Source organism: Martes martes (assembly GCF_963455335.1).
Source record: "Martes martes genome assembly, chromosome: 5".
NCBI classification, from domain to species: Eukaryota; Metazoa; Chordata; class Mammalia; order Carnivora; family Mustelidae; genus Martes; species Martes martes.
This window is the reverse complement of record NC_137892.1, coordinates 61,816,138-61,831,461: the sequence shown is the minus strand read 5'-3', so window position 1 is coordinate 61,831,461 and position 15,324 is coordinate 61,816,138. Positions and strand designations below refer to the sequence as shown.

Sequence of the window (15,324 nt, the reverse complement as noted above, 5' to 3'; positions counted from 1 at the left end):
TTAAAGTGAGGTCAGACAGAGAAAGACATGGAAATAAATGATTTGTATGTGAGCTTTTGTTCCTGGTGCTAGAGCATAAGATGGCAACTTGTCAATAATAGTATTATGACATTTCATGTTACTTTTGTTCTCCTACCTGGTGCTTTTGTTTCACAGATTCAGTGAGGGCATTGTGCATATCTGTCAAGTCTGCATGACCTGTTCACATACTGAAAGCAGGATCTGATCCCATATTCTGACTTCAATACCATGTAAATCTTTATTCTTTCAATGAGTGATAAGACATAGGATGCAGTTGACTATATATATGGAATTCTTTCCTTGACAAACTTTCTAAAACTGACAAGCAAATACTCACCCCCAAATCAGTATTTTTGGTATTTAATAAAACAAAGCCAGCATGTTATATCCCTTCTCTGGAGCTGAAATTTCCTCACGTAGTCTTGCCTCTTCCCCCCCACCCCCCTCGAGCTTCAGGGTTATATGGCCTGAGCACATGATAAGTGATTGATAGACATTTGTTTAATGGGTGAATGAAGTAAATTCAGTTCAGGCGCAAGTATGCTTATGGACACAATAATTTTACTGCTGCTTATAATGAATGTACAGTTAGACCATCTCTTCAGCCATCAATTCAAATAAGATAAGCAATACATCCAACCCAGAATAATATTCTAGATATCAGTCAGGAATTACATTCTCAATCACAGGACATGATTTTTCATTAACTAACTCAAGCATAATTAGTTGTCACTGAACATGTGGCTCAATGATTCTGGCGCGGCTAAACATAGTACTGCAGAGGGCCTGGTCGGGTGGTAGGTTCTAAAATAACAACCAATAAGGTCTGAGGAGTTTCCAGCCGCCTCCTCCACACAGGACACTAAATGGCGCATGCGCAAATAGACCCTGTCTGCTCCCCGCCCCTACCCACTTCTTTCTGAGGAACACCCTGGGTGTTTTTTCACTTTTAGACTTGGTGGGGGCGGGCACTGTGACTTTTCTGCTTTTAAAAACCTTTCAATTAGTTTGCTTTCTCAATCAATGATGCTTTTTCTCCTTTTTCTGATTCTCCGTAGTGTTCTCTAAGGCAGTGTATTGAGAAACCAAATAGTCAAAGAAGTGACCTGAAGAAAATCTTTTGATTCTGACGCTTTTGTAGTACATCTGTTAATAACAAGGCAACATTTGTTAAAAGCAAAGCAGAATGAAGACAAACAAGCAAAGAAATGGATTTAAAAAAAAAAAAACAACCTTATCCTCCTGAGAATGAATAGGAAGGGTGTTGTACTGTTGTTCTCACTGACCATTATTCAATGCACAGCTCCGGGGAGCAGGGCCCAGGCACTAGTGATCAGAGTAGGAATTCTTTCATTAGTAAGGAGCCTACCTCATAACTATCCAAAGCCTCTCCAAATGGAGGCTGAAAAAATGAGCAGTTGTGTAATTTACCTGAACAGATGCTCTAGGCCATGATATCCAGTAGATTAAAGAGACTAGAAAAGAGGCACAAGACTACTTACATTTCCCCAGCAAGTTCAAGGAGCTCCATGTTCAAATGCATCAAGTCTTTATGTGTTTAAATAGTTTGGCTGTGACACACTGCTGCCAATTAGACACTACTACCAGCCCTTTTATTTTAATATACATGGGATATTTAGATATAGCAACTTTGGAAATTTTACTTGACAATTAGAACTGTCTTTTCTTGTTAGGATTAAGCGTGTCTTAAAAGATATGGTCTTCTTTACGGATCTTTTGTTTCTGTTAACTTTAGTGGCTTTGGTATGATGGCCATGTCCAAAATCATCACTCACCTTAAGTTTTCTGCTCTTCCTGATCTGCTAATTAGTAATTAGCATCCTTTGTATTACTGATTGGTTTAACATCATCTTAATCCAGAAGTGCCTCCTAGGCAAAAGTTGATAAAGAAAATAATATATTCTTAGAGACTCATTAACCACAAAATTAGCCTGTCTTCTGAATTTAAAAAAAAGGTTTGGTTTATTTCAAAGAGCATTCTAGAAGACATATATTGGACAAAAGTTGACAAAAGTAGAAGTGATTTGACCAAGTAGTCTTAGTGGACCGTGACCATTTTATAGAATCTGACTTGCTAACTCAGTGGTCGCCAAAAGGGAAAAATAAGTTATTTCTTATAAATAAAAAAATGTTCATTCACAACAGGATTGAAATATGAGGAGTTGTTTAGCATGTGACCTAATATTTTAAATTATTCCTCTTTGGTGTTTAGATCATTCTCTGGAATTAAAGGACTACAGCTGAAAGTTAACCTCCAACCCAATGACAATTACTTTTTCTACGTGAGAGCCATCAATGCATTTGGGGCGAGCGAGCAGAGTGAAGCTGCTCTCATTTCCACCAGAGGTACTTTCTCCTTCACACGCACACAACTGCTTCCAAACCTTTCTGTTCCTTCCCTTCTACCTCCTAGAGAAGACACTCGATAAGGCCACGTCTTAAAGCGTCAAAAGCCTCAGCCTCTTGGCAGTACTAGATTTTTGGCATGAGGATCCAAGATGGAGCAAAGACCAAGATGTTTCTTTTTCTGATTTAAGAGGTTTTCAACTTTGGCTACCCATTAGCAATCAGGCAGGGTACTTAAAAATACTGATGCCCAGGCCCCACTCCTGGAGTCCCTGATCTAACTGATCAGGAGATGGTCTCTGACATGTTTTTAATCCCCCCAGATGACTCTTGTTTGGTTCACCATGTGCTATAATTAGTTGGTATGTTTTGAGTGTATGTTGGCGACAGTGGAATGGGGATATTTTTCTTTTATTACACTGTAGACTCCTTGAACAAGCTTCCAGTATTATTATTCTGTTTCTTTTTGGTGCTTAGCCCATGGTTTGTGCCAATTAATGTTTGTTGAATAAAAGAATGAATAACTTAAGGAAGCGATAAAGCTGTTCGGTGACATTTTGGAGAAAATAGCCAAATGATGCCAATAAAAAAACTGCTTGGCTGTTCTCAATTATTGTGAAAAGAAGAGAGAAATGGAAAGGTGATCATTTTCTTATCTTATCCTTGACCCAAAGATGGCAGAGGATTGAGGATGGTACATTAATTGATTTGTTTAGCCAGCCAAACCTTGTGCCCATGCCTTGTTTGTGAGGTGCTCAGGGCCAGCCTGATATCTATGAGAGAAGACATGAGAAGACATGAGAGCTGCCCCGGTCCCAATATGATGCCTGCACCTTTCACTGTTAGAACTACTCCTTTAGTTTACACCAGTGCACGTGCAACTGGAATGTGCACGTGGATCTCCGGAAGAGCTTGTTCAAGGACAGATCTGGTTCAGTAGGTCTGGGATGGGGCCAGAGATGCTGCATGTCTAGGCTAGTATCCGGGTGATGTAGATGTTGCTGGTCCAAATGAACCAGCATAGCAGAGGGCAGACCTGCAGCCCCCCTAGAGGTAAGCAGCCATTGGCACTCAGGCGTGCCTTAGCATGGATGCGATTTGCTGCCAGTGGGCCTGAAAACCCTGAGTGGGGCCTTTTGGCATCAGGGGAGAGGGAGAGTAAGGTCTAAAATGTGGTGCCATGACCCAGGGACAGCACTTACTGTTGTGATAACGTTATAATCTTGTTTTTCTTCACTGCGACAGGAACCCGATTTCTTCTGTTGAGAGAAACAGCTCATCCTGCTCTCCAGATTTCCTCAGATGGGACAGTGATCAGCTTCACCGAGAGGAGACGGTTGACAGAGTAAGTAAGGGGAAGCCCCTTGCTTCTCAACGGGAAAGTCTTCCGACGTGTGTCCCTCTGCTGTGGCCTCCACTGGGTAGATCCTCAATTTAATGGACATGCCTGGGAGTATGGTGCCAAATATCAACACGAGCACACCCATTGGGTTTGGTTATGGTTCGCCACTAGGGGAAAAAAGACAGTAGTTCCTAAACTGGAGCCCATATCAATATTTGTATTGCAAACACAGGCACAGATGGTTTTGTTTAAAACGTAGGCTCTTTTCAGGTACCATCTCTGGTTTAATGAAAAAAAAACAAAAACCAACAAAACAAAACAAAGCAACAGTCCAGGCTAATTCTTCTTTTATTTTGAATAGGAAACCAGGTTTTGTGTCCAGCCATTTGAAAAGGGATAGCGGAGAATGACATTCTGTTGAGTTTCTGGTTCTGGCCACACATAGGGCTTTCCAATTTTCAGACTTTCTTATCCTTCCTCACCCTATAGCTCCCGCAGAAAAAGAGCATTAAAGAGCTAAAAGCTGAGGGCACCCTGGGGAGACGGCTCTGCGATTTTTGCCAGCAGTCTTCCATGGTCACTTCGAGGGTCAGAATGGTCACAGGGGAGAAAGTCAGTGAGAGTCTTTGGAAAAGTGTAATGGATGTGAGCCCCAGCCAGCCGTGGGTGCCGAGGTGCCCCAGTGTGGCTGCCTGCGAGCCCCCCGTTTCGGCTGAGTTACACAGTTCTCCTCTTGGGTTGCTCCTAATCTATGTGTAGCCCGGCTCAGGGGCCACCTGTTCCTACAAGTCTTCTCTGGGCCTTGATGCCCTTTGATCTTTTCCATGAAAAGGTCCGAGCACATGTGGAGTCATTTGTCAGCCACTCCGTCTTGAACATTCCTCCAGCGGCAGCCCTGTCTTCTGTGTCTTTGAATCCCCCCAAATCTAGCATGGGCCCTTCAAAATGGTCGGTGCCAAAAAATAGACAAATAAGTGAGTTCCTTGGGGGAAGGGGATGATTTAAGAAACCGATCCGCCTTTTCTGTCTTTCTCTGATTTTTCAAAAAATCAAAAAGAAAAGAAATAGGCTGTAAGTTGATAAGAGTACATAGATAGTAACTGATGACAACTGTAATGTATCTCATAGAATTTTTATTGATTAATAACCTGTAAAATAGCTTATAAATATCAGGCAACAGTCTGTGCTCAGGAAGCAAAGGGCTGTCAGTTTCCGTCTCCTTGGACAGAGGTTATCGGGTAAAGACATGAGAAAGTGAAATACATTCCTTTGCATTAATCATTTTCTCATCTGTTAAAAAGAAGAGGGTGCTGACTATTAACACAGGTTAAATTCAAAGCGCTTTCTTGCTGTCTCAGCCATTTCAAAGCAGAATGGAGCCATTCATGCAAACAAGGTCACCCATCTGCAGTCCAGAATGCTTGGGTTCATTTCACAGTTCCTATTCTAAAAATATCTAAGGTGAGGCAGAAGGAGACCTTTCTCCAAACTCTCAGGTGCGCCTGCATCCGAAGAGGCCAGAGTTCTCAAGACTGTTGACTAGAGCTTCTACCGAGTGCTCATCAGACCTGCTCAGTTCTGTGCTCTGCTTTGGCCTCCCCGGCGGTCTTGCTGCCCCTCCTTCGGTCTCTGTGTCCAGTAAGGTCGGCAAACATGGGAACTCACTGTTAAAGAAGATTTTGGAGACTTCTCCTCCTCCTCCCCAATATCTTCAAGTTTTAGAAAAAACTTTGCAAGTTATGTTCTCTTGGAACTCCCCACCTGCCTCCCTCATATTTCCTCACTCTCCTGGAAAGTGGAGATGGTGCCATTTCTTTTTCTCCCACAATCATTCTGGTTATTTCCTGCTTCTTAGCTCCCTCAGGAGATGCAGTGGACTAGACATGCATGTTGTACATGGCAATGGAAATATGTCAAATGTGTGTTGAGATTTTGCGGCATTCTGTGGTGGTCGAATCAAAGTTGGGGGCACAAGGAGGAACAGATGTCTTTAGTCAAGTTCCAGCAGTTTCCAAGGATAGAGTCCTGCCTAAACTGTGTGTGACCTTGTGAATGTTGGTGTTTATGAGATAAAACCTGGTGATTCCTGTGCATCTACTTCGTCCACAGAATCCCTTCTGTGCTGGGTGAGGAGCTGCCTGCTTGTGGCCAGCATTACTGGGAAACCACGGTCACAGACTGCCCAGCTTACCGACTTGGCATCTGCTCCCACTCGGCGGTACAGGCTGGGACCCTGGGACAAGGCGAGACTTCGTGGTACATGCACTGTTCTGGGCCACAGAGGTAAGCCGGAGCACCGCCCTCCCTTGTTGGTCAGAGGGCCACAAGTTGATATGTAGGCAGAGGTCTCTGAGGCACCCAACAACTAGAATGCTACTTTCCTGTCCAGGTCTTAGCCAATCGAGAAAGAAAACAAAAGCATCAAATACACCAAGACTAAACTGTCACTGTGATTACTGAGGAAGCCAATTTTAGTGAATATGGTTCGTACCTGAGGGAAAGGAGGTTTCTTTTCTTTCCTTCTTTTTTTTTTTTTTTTTAAGATTTATTTATTTATTTGAGACAGCGATTGTGTGCCTGCATGCGTGCACGCCCTCGAGCAGTGGCTGAGACAGAGGAAGAGGGAGAGAGAGAATCCTGAGCAGACTCCAAACAGTGTGGAGCCTGATGCAGGGATCAGTCCCATGACCCCGAGATCATGACCCGAGCCCAAACCAAGAGAAGGATGCTTCATCGACTGAGCCACTCAGGCAACTTGGGAAAGGAGGATTCTTATACTGAACCTTATTAATAGACTTGTGCCCACCTAGACCGCGGGCCCGGCAAGCTTCGGCACCCTGCAGGGCAGAGATGGTCCCTGGAGAAACAAAGAAGGATAGGTGTTCCAGCAGGAAGCTCATACTCCAGAGATAGGGAAAAGGAAGGAAATTCCAGGCCATGCATGGCCAAGTTTTCCTTCTAAAGTCACCTCAGGGAGGGGGAAGGGACATGGGTAATACAAAAGAGCTCCCTCCACAGAGGAGTCAACAGGAGGGAGAAAAGCAGTCAGTGGGTCTCCAATACCTTCCCCTCACTGGTGTATATCAGGAATTGGCAAACTATACCCACAGGCCAAAAACTGCCTGTTTTATAAAATTTTATTAATAGTTTTATTGGAATCCAGTCATCTCATTTGTTCACGTATTGTCTGTGGCTGCTTTTGCACTGCAGGGGTGGAGTCTAGTTGTAGCAGAGACCAAATGACCCTCAAAGCCTAAAATATTTACTATCTGCCCCTTTACAGAAAAAGGTTGTTAACTGTTTAGTTGGTTAATGTGAAGAAAGCATAGTCTGTGTTAGTCTCAGAGAGATAAGGCAAGCTTGGATGATTGGAATATGCTCACATTATTAGAAACACGTCCTTGACTAGCCTCCTACGGGCTACTCACTGGAAGTTCAGTGAACCCTTTGAACCTGCCCGATAGGCCTTGTGTATCTTGTCGGGGGCAGTGACGCCTGGCTGCTACCTTTTTGGGTTGTGAGGATCACATAAAGTCAGGTACAGGGAAGAGTCTTGAAATGGTAAAGTATCATAAAAATGTGAGGCTTTATCTAAATGTAGTGCTTTAAAAAGGAAGCCTTCAGTGCTTGTAAGTTTCCAGAAAAGGGCCTGCAGATTGGGATTTTGCATATCTCTGGCTGCACATTTCTCCCTGCATCCTCCTGGACACAGTTTGATTTTCTGACATGGTTCATAAGGACACTATCTCCCAGAGCTATTCAAAGTCACATTTCATCAAGCTGGAGCAATTATGATAATTGATGTTCGTTGCTGCGCAATGCTTAAGGACCTAGCCCCTGCCCAGAGTTGAAAATCTCTCAACCCCAGAATTTATAACGAATAGATTTAGAGCTGGAACTAGATAGAGATTCCATAAAAAGTTCCCTAGACACTTGAACCTTTAAAACCCCCAAACCAAAGACTAGCCTCCAGTAACAAATTCCCGGACTCCAGAAAACAGAATTATATCTTGTCAACAGGGACAACAAGCTTGGTCTTTCAAGCTTGGATTCGGGGCCCTGTGGATTTGGGGAGGAAGCATGTGCCTACCTGTGTGCTCACAGCACAGAGACGTCAGGCCTCAAGTGCCTTCACTTCATGTTTCAAATAGAACACCTCTGGCTTCAGGCACTGTGAGATCCGCTGTGGCAACCCCCATCTCTGTGTTTCACTCTTCTGGCTTCACGATTTTAAACCAAACTTGATTACTCTTAACTCTGTTTGCACAGAATCCAAGCTTTAAGATGTCACAATTGGAAAGGAGAAATGGAGAGTCTGGGGACACAGAATCCATAGGAGTTCTTCCAGTCCACTCCTAAACTTTCTCCCCTCTGTCACATCCTCCTCGCTTCTTCTACCAGGTCCACCCCAGCCACCATGCCCGTACCTCCAGGGAGAGATCTGCACCTACCCCACACTATCCTGTTTGTCAGAACTGGCAGATTTTTCTAGAACATCATTTTCATTACATCTCTTGCTTTTTTGCTCCAAAATCTACAAACATCTACAGCGATGTCGTACTCAGGTGGAGCCATGGTAAAGAGAGGATCTAGAATTAAGGTGACCAGGAAGAGGGATGAGGAGCCTTGGGGGGAGTAGGCATCAGAGCCAAATGGGGTCTGTACTCAGTCTGGGCCGGTAGTGAGATTCACAGGGGGTGGGATCACCTGGGCCTGGGGACCCCAGGACAGCAGTCCCAAGGTCACACAGGTGTCTAGTCAGGCTTCTAGATAATGTTTGTTTGAAAAGACTCTGGCAGTCCTAGGAAGGGGTGGGGAGACACTGGGCAGGGAGTCTGGCCCCTGACAGACAGGCTTGGTTTCAGACCAGAGAGCAGGTTGGAGAAGGAACTGATGTGCTGACTAGGAAATGGAGGTAGATGTAGAGCAGGACAGATTCCAGGCCCTGCAGAACTAGTGGAGCCCAGACTTGGAGAAATGTCTCTCCCTCCTCGGCCTCTATGGTGGGGATTGGTTCAGGGAATGACAGGGGCTAAGCCTGTGAACACCAGGGGTCTTCTAAGCAGGACTGGGGAAATGGCTTGTTTGGGCATTCCGAACCCTCTAGACCAGTGTTGTGCAATCAGACATTCTGTGAAGATAGAAAAATGGTGTCACAGATGGCTATTGAATACTTGAAATGTGGCTATTAGGACTGAAGCACGGGACACTGAATTTTATTTAAGTTTAATTTGAATGTTAGTGGCCCCCCTGTGGCTAGTGGCAAGTGCGATGGACAGGGCAGGTCTAGATCCTGTCCCCTGAATCGCTTCTCGGCCTTTTGGCTAAGATCAAGTGTGGATCCTGTCCCCTGACTTGCCTATTCATGTCATGTCCTCAGAGTCACTCCATGTCCTCTCCGAACCCATCAGGCAGACCGTGACGCTCTCCATGACCTAGGGCCTTGCTCATTCTGGAGCCTCGTCATTGCTCCTGCTGCCCTTGCTGGTTGGATCTCCCTGTCTCTCTTTCCCACCTATCCAGTTTGGACCTGGAGTATGAGCCAGTATTAGCTGAGTAGGAGCCCCTCTGCTCCCAGAGCCTTCCATAAGCACCCAGCCTACACTGCTGCTCCCAGCGCTGTCAGGCCTCTCATTAGCACAGCACTGCAAAGCTCCTCTGTCACCAAGCGAGCCTTGCTTACTTTCCATCCCTGCGAACCGCTGCCCTATCACATGAGCTCTTATTCTGCAGGGCAGCTGCCAACTTGCCATTCCCTAAACATACCTGTATTCCAGCTTCTGGGCCTTGAAGCCTGACATCAGAGGCCTTAAAGGTCCTTGGCTCTCTCAGCCATATCAGAGGCCCTCACTTGCCCAGAGTCTTAAGGCCCCACCAGCCCCAGGGCTGCTGAGACTCCGCCCCTCAGCCTGCCGAGCCTCACAGACCTTCCCCTCACCTCCTCTGCGTTTCATTTCTCCCCTTCCCCACTTTCAGGGCCTCTGTTTCGCAGACTGGCAGAAGGAAACGCCAAACTTCCGTTACTTTCTGCACAGAGCAATTTAGTTTCTTCTGTTCAGCGATTTGCCCTTCCCAGCCTGGTCTCAAACCTTTCCTTCCACAACCACACAGGTCCATGAAATGTGTTTGTGAACACTTTTCCAGTCTGCGCCCTGAGGCGGAGCCTCAGCCTGAGCCCTCGTTTAAGTGAGCAACAGTGTTTTCATCCCTGGTCAGGAGGGCCTGGCTTCCCCAAGGGCAAGGACAGCGCTCCGTGGTCCTTCATACTCCCCAGAGGGCCTCAGAAAGTGCTGGACTCACAGATACACCCAATAAATACTGGTTGAGTTCAATTTATTTAAAATGAAGAGAGAAATGACAGGCAACCCCCACCGCCCGCCCCCTGCCCTGGGCTGCAAGGCTGCAGAGAACATTGAGAAGATGAAAAGGAAGTCGGATCAGGGTTGGGGGAGCCTCTACAAAGGATGAAGTTGGGCAAAAATAACGAAATTTTTTTCTCAAACTTCATAAAGGCCCTTATGTAAGTTTCTTATAAATTTTTAAGCTGTAAAATTAATACATTTTATGGAAGGCGAGCCTGCAGTACTTTTTAAAATACACGGCAGCCTCAGAGGAGTTTTATTCAAAAGAATGACACGCCATGAATGCGGTAGTTAAAACATGTGGGCAGCTGGGAAAGAATTAGAATGTTGAGAAAAATCACAAGGGAGGCATATGCTGGTTATTCTGGGACCGCCTCCTAATGTAGAAGGAGCAAAATTATTAAAAATGCTGGTCTGTTGGGATGAGCTCTGTATTTTAGCATCTAGGAGGGATCTGGTTAAAGGATTTGGGACAACGTTATGGCAGCTCATCATTGTGAAGTGAAATTAATCACTGAAAGATTGGTTATCTCCAAGTGATTTTCTTTTCCATGGCCCAGTGTTTAATTCCCCGCTCTATTTCATTTCAGATACACGTTCTTCTACAGTGGCATTGTGAGCGACGTCCATGTGACCGAGCGTCCCACCAGGGTGGGCATTCTGCTGGACTACAACAACCAGAGGCTTCTCTTCATTAATGCTGAAAGTGGACAATTGCTCTTCATCATTAGGCACAGGTTCAGTGAGGGCGTTCACCCCGCCTTTGCCCTGGAGAAACCTGGAAAATGTACTTTGCACCTGGGGATTGAGCCCCCAGATTCTGCAAGGCACAAGTGATCATGGGCTTTCAGAGTTTGCCAGAGCAATCATTCACATTTCGGGGGTCTGTGGTTCTTGCCCTTGGGTGCTATGTATTATTCAGAACATCTCCCACACATTCGCACTAATGATAGCTGCACGCACAGCGCTCAGCACGTGAACAAAACCACCAGGGAAACCTTGACTTTCTAGGTAGTGTGTGAGTAAAGAGGACGGAAAAAACAGCCTCCGCCCTTTGCTTTCTGTATGTTTGAGTGCTTCCCTAAATTGAAAGGATTTATACCTGACTTGGGAACCAAAGTGGAGAAGTGGTCTTCCACCTGTTGTATTGGCAAAAGACATCCTCGGATGGTCAGGTCTGAGCGAGGCGAAGGTTGTGCTAGTCCTACATTTCTGACAAGAAACAAGGGCTTTTACGCTAAGAGAGGTCACCTCACTCCACTACAGGATGATGTTTTCTAATCACTAGAGAAGGCATTTTAACTGTTCTAAGTTGATAACAAACTCTTTTGTAATAATATGTACCGTAGAACACAGGTCTTTTTCCCCTGAAATTTTAAATGTAGACAAGTGCTAGGTGTTAGAAATGTCCATTTTGTTAAATAAATGCTTAGAGTCTGTAAAATAAAACATGTTATATGAACTTATTATATGTAACTTCTGAGCCTGGTGTCTCTGGACTGGGGCACACTGGAGACCAAATGACCCTTCTACTTGAGTGGCCTGAGCTCCAACTAATTTTCACAGAAGATTTTTATATGCATCTTTTAAAAATCCAAACACTTTTATCCCATAGTTACAGTCAACTATAGGAAGCTGGGAATCTCTTTTTGCCAAAAGGAAATGGTTGGTCATTTTTAGATACTATATGAAATCTCTCGAAATCTTCCTAAAATATGTGTGCAAAGTTGATAATCTAGAAGGCATTTTGAGATGATTGCTCTTGTTTTCTACACTATAAATACTTTGATCTTATTTATAGATTTTTTTAGCATTATGAATTCATTTATTTCTTTTCATGAATTGAGAAATATTATCCTACTTTTGAGATCCATTCTGAGATTAAGAATCTCTTATGGTTTGTCTCCCGTTCTGGTTTCATCCCATTTCATTTTTTCCTCTCTTCCCCCACGATTCTCTGCCTTGTTGTCCAAATTCCACATATCAGCGAGATCATATGATAACTATCTTTCTCTGACTAACTTGTTTTGCTTAGCACAATACCTTCTAGTTCCAACCCCATCGTTGCAAATGGCAAGATTTCATTTTTTGATGGCTGCATAATATTCTGTTGTATATATATGCCACCTCTTTATCCATTCACCTGCTAATGGACATCTAGGTTCTTAACATAGTTTGGCTATTGTGGACATTATTGCTATAAACATTCGGGTGCAAGTGCCTTTTCAGGTCACTACATTTGTATCTTTAGGGTAAATACCCAGTAGTGCAATTGCTGGGTCATAGGGTAGCTCTATTTTCAACTTGTTGAGGAACCTCCATGCTGTTTTCCAGAGTGGTTGCACCAGCTTGCATTCCCACCAACAGTGTAGGAGGGGTCCCCCTTTCTCCACATCCTCACCAACATCTGTCGTTTCCTGACTTGTTAATTTTAGCCATTCTGACTGGTGTGAGGTGGTATCTCACTGTGGTTTTGATTTGTATTTCCCTGATGCCGGGTGATGTGGAGCATTTTTTCATGGGTCTGTTGGCCATTTGCACATCTTCTTTTCAGAAATGTCTGCTCATGTCTACAGCCCATTTCTTGATTGGATTATTTATTCTCTGGGTGTTGAGTTTGGTAAGTTCTTTATAGATTTTGGATACTAGCCCTTTATCTGATATGTCATTTGCAAATATCTTCTCCCATCTATCAGTCGTCATCCGGTTTTGTTGACTCTCTCCTTTGCTGTGCAAAAGCTTTTTATCTTGGTGATTGAGATCTGTTCTAACTTCTATTGATTAACAGCTGGAAAATCCAAACCAGGTCTGTAACTGCTTTGGTAGAGTCCTTTCAGAACCATGACAACGCTGCTTTAAGATGAGAGCAGCTCCTGGGAATGTAGATACTTAATGAAATAGGGGGAACAATTTATTTTGTCAAGAATGTTATTGTCACTTTTGTCAAGTCTTAAAAGTGTTGCCATCAGGTTCTGAATTGTCAGCAACCCATGGTCATTATTACTTTCTCAGTGAGAATGTCATGTAATTAAAAACAGGAAAAGTAGTAGCAACGACATGAATTTTAGAATTTGTCTCAGTTTGGGTTCCTTCAAAAGTAGACCTGGAGATAGAGATTTAGTGTTGGTTGTTTATACAGGAAGTAATTCCAAGAATCACACTGGAGGAAGTGAGGAAAGTAAGACAGGAAGGGGGAAGAGCCAATAAAGGACATATTTTATGAGTGGGTTATTACCACTATGAGCAACTGGGGCTCACTGGTACAGGAGGCACTCCAGAAGCCACTCAGAACGTGCCAAAGGCTGACATTTAACCACTCTGTCCAACCCCAGTTGGTTGAGGGTTGTCCCAGGGCACATTAAATTCCCATCCCCCACTTTTCCAGGTTGTCTACCTTGCAAATGCCTATGGTCATCAGAAAGTCTTCAGACAAAGGAAATAAGAAAGAAAGACATCTGACCCAGAGTTGTCAGCGGACAATTGACCAATGTACCTGCTGGTGCACTCAAGTGAGCTGGGGGTGAGTTGGGGGTAAATGGGACAGGGCACCAGCAGCATCTGCCATCATGTTGGAAGCCACCCTGGTATTAAGGGGAAAGTCACAATAATAGGAAGAACTAAGTTTGAATTAGAACTAAGTTAGACTTAGAACTAAAGTTTGAAAGGATCTGGATTCAGCTTTTCTAGGTGATAACTTTGGGCAACTCAGATTTTTTAGCTGTAGCTTTCTCTTGAAACAATTGGAAACATCAGATTAAGTAAGCATGTGAAATGTCCCAGCACTCTGTAGTGTACAAAACATCCAGACAAGGGACTCCAGAGATCCTCTCAGGCTGGCGCATTGAGTGGGCCTCCTATCTTGGCGTCCTTGGCAAGTTCTTGGTGGAAAATAGGACTCTGGGATCAGGAGAGCCATGTTTCAGCTGCCTTTATCTGTTGACTGATAGATTTCTTCACTGGTTTCTAGGGAATGACTTCCGTGGAGACAAGCAAAATGAAGTTAATGCTTTTTCCTTATATCCTCAAGCAATTCTTTCCTCCTGAGTCCATTTTTCCTTTTTCTTGTCCTTCCTTCTCACATAACACAAACCCTCAGAGGGAGGAAAGGAAGTCAGCAAATTTTGTCAGAATTGCTTCTCTGGAAATCTGTTACTGGTGCTTATTAGTTTAACAACACGTATAGCATATACATGATCTCTTAATCTTCATCAGAATCTTGCGCAGTAAAAACCATTGCCATCTTAGAGATGAGGAAACCAGGCTTAGAGCAGTTAAGTAACTAGTTCACACTCCCAGCCAGCAGGTGGCAGAGTGTGGATTTAGCTACAGCTCAAATCCTCAGGCAGGAGAATAAAATGAGGTTTCATTTTTGTATCACAGATTAATTTTTCCATATATTTGTGATGTGTGAAAATTGCGTGTGTGTATATACATACATACTCTCTCCCCTACACATGTACATAAACATATGCATGCATACATTCATACACGCCAATTTTCTTTCCTCCTGAACTGACTTCCTTCCCAAACATCTGTGGTGTTGTTGACGCTGTTTTGGGTTTACCTTTGATTCTTTCTTCAGGACCAGTGACCTTAATTAGGATTCAAAAAAGTCAATAACATTTGGTTTGTGAAGAAAAGACTTTAGTACATGAAACCACAGTGCTTCCTCTGAGAGGTATAGGGTCAAAATAAAGGAGTTTGTGGGGGAAAAAAGAAGAAATGAGTATTAATACTGTGGTCCTTCTCTGTTTGCATACCCACCTGGGGGCCCTGGACAGGTATGTTCTCTGTCAGAGGTAGAAGGATTTTTCTATGGAAGCAAACCAGAATGTGTTCCTGCTGTTTTTCTGGAGACATTTCCCTAAAATCCAACAGAGTTGAAGTGTCATACTTCACATCCACTTACAAAGTTGTGTGCTTTAAGCACCAAACACTAATACTCTCCCATCAGAAGCATCCCTCAGGCCCCAGAGTGGCCTGTATTGGAAGTCACTCCTCATCTTTATCATGTTAATTACCCACCAATTATCTCCAGTGTTTAATTGCAGAAAGGACTCACAGGACTCCAACAGGTGCTAAATATCACCAGAGAACTTCATCACAGGCCAAGGATCTAGTACAAGTACGATTGCCCAGAGGAAGGTTAGACATTGAAGGGGTCCTGGTATCTGAAGTGCAGCCTTGTCTGTGCTCCCACTGTAGGGTTGCAAAGTATGTACTGCGTCTCCG

The 15,324-nt window shown here is 44.0% G+C and overlaps 1 protein-coding gene across 1 annotated transcript in view; it reads left to right on the top strand.

Moving 5' to 3' along the window:
• The window catches only part of CMYA5 (cardiomyopathy associated 5), a 92,386-nt gene extending 77,563 nt beyond the window's left edge, over nucleotides 1-14,823 (top strand). Inside the window, exons 11-14 of the mRNA XM_080804709.1 lie at nucleotides 2,255-2,388; nucleotides 3,634-3,733; nucleotides 5,840-6,013; nucleotides 10,683-14,823. Coding sequence (XP_080660835.1) covers nucleotides 2,255-2,388; nucleotides 3,634-3,733; nucleotides 5,840-6,013; nucleotides 10,683-10,929 — 655 coding nt within the window. The 3' untranslated portion in view covers nucleotides 10,930-14,823. The remainder of the gene's footprint in view (nucleotides 1-2,254; nucleotides 2,389-3,633; nucleotides 3,734-5,839; nucleotides 6,014-10,682) is intronic.
• The last annotated feature ends 501 nt before the right edge of the window (nucleotides 14,824-15,324 follow it).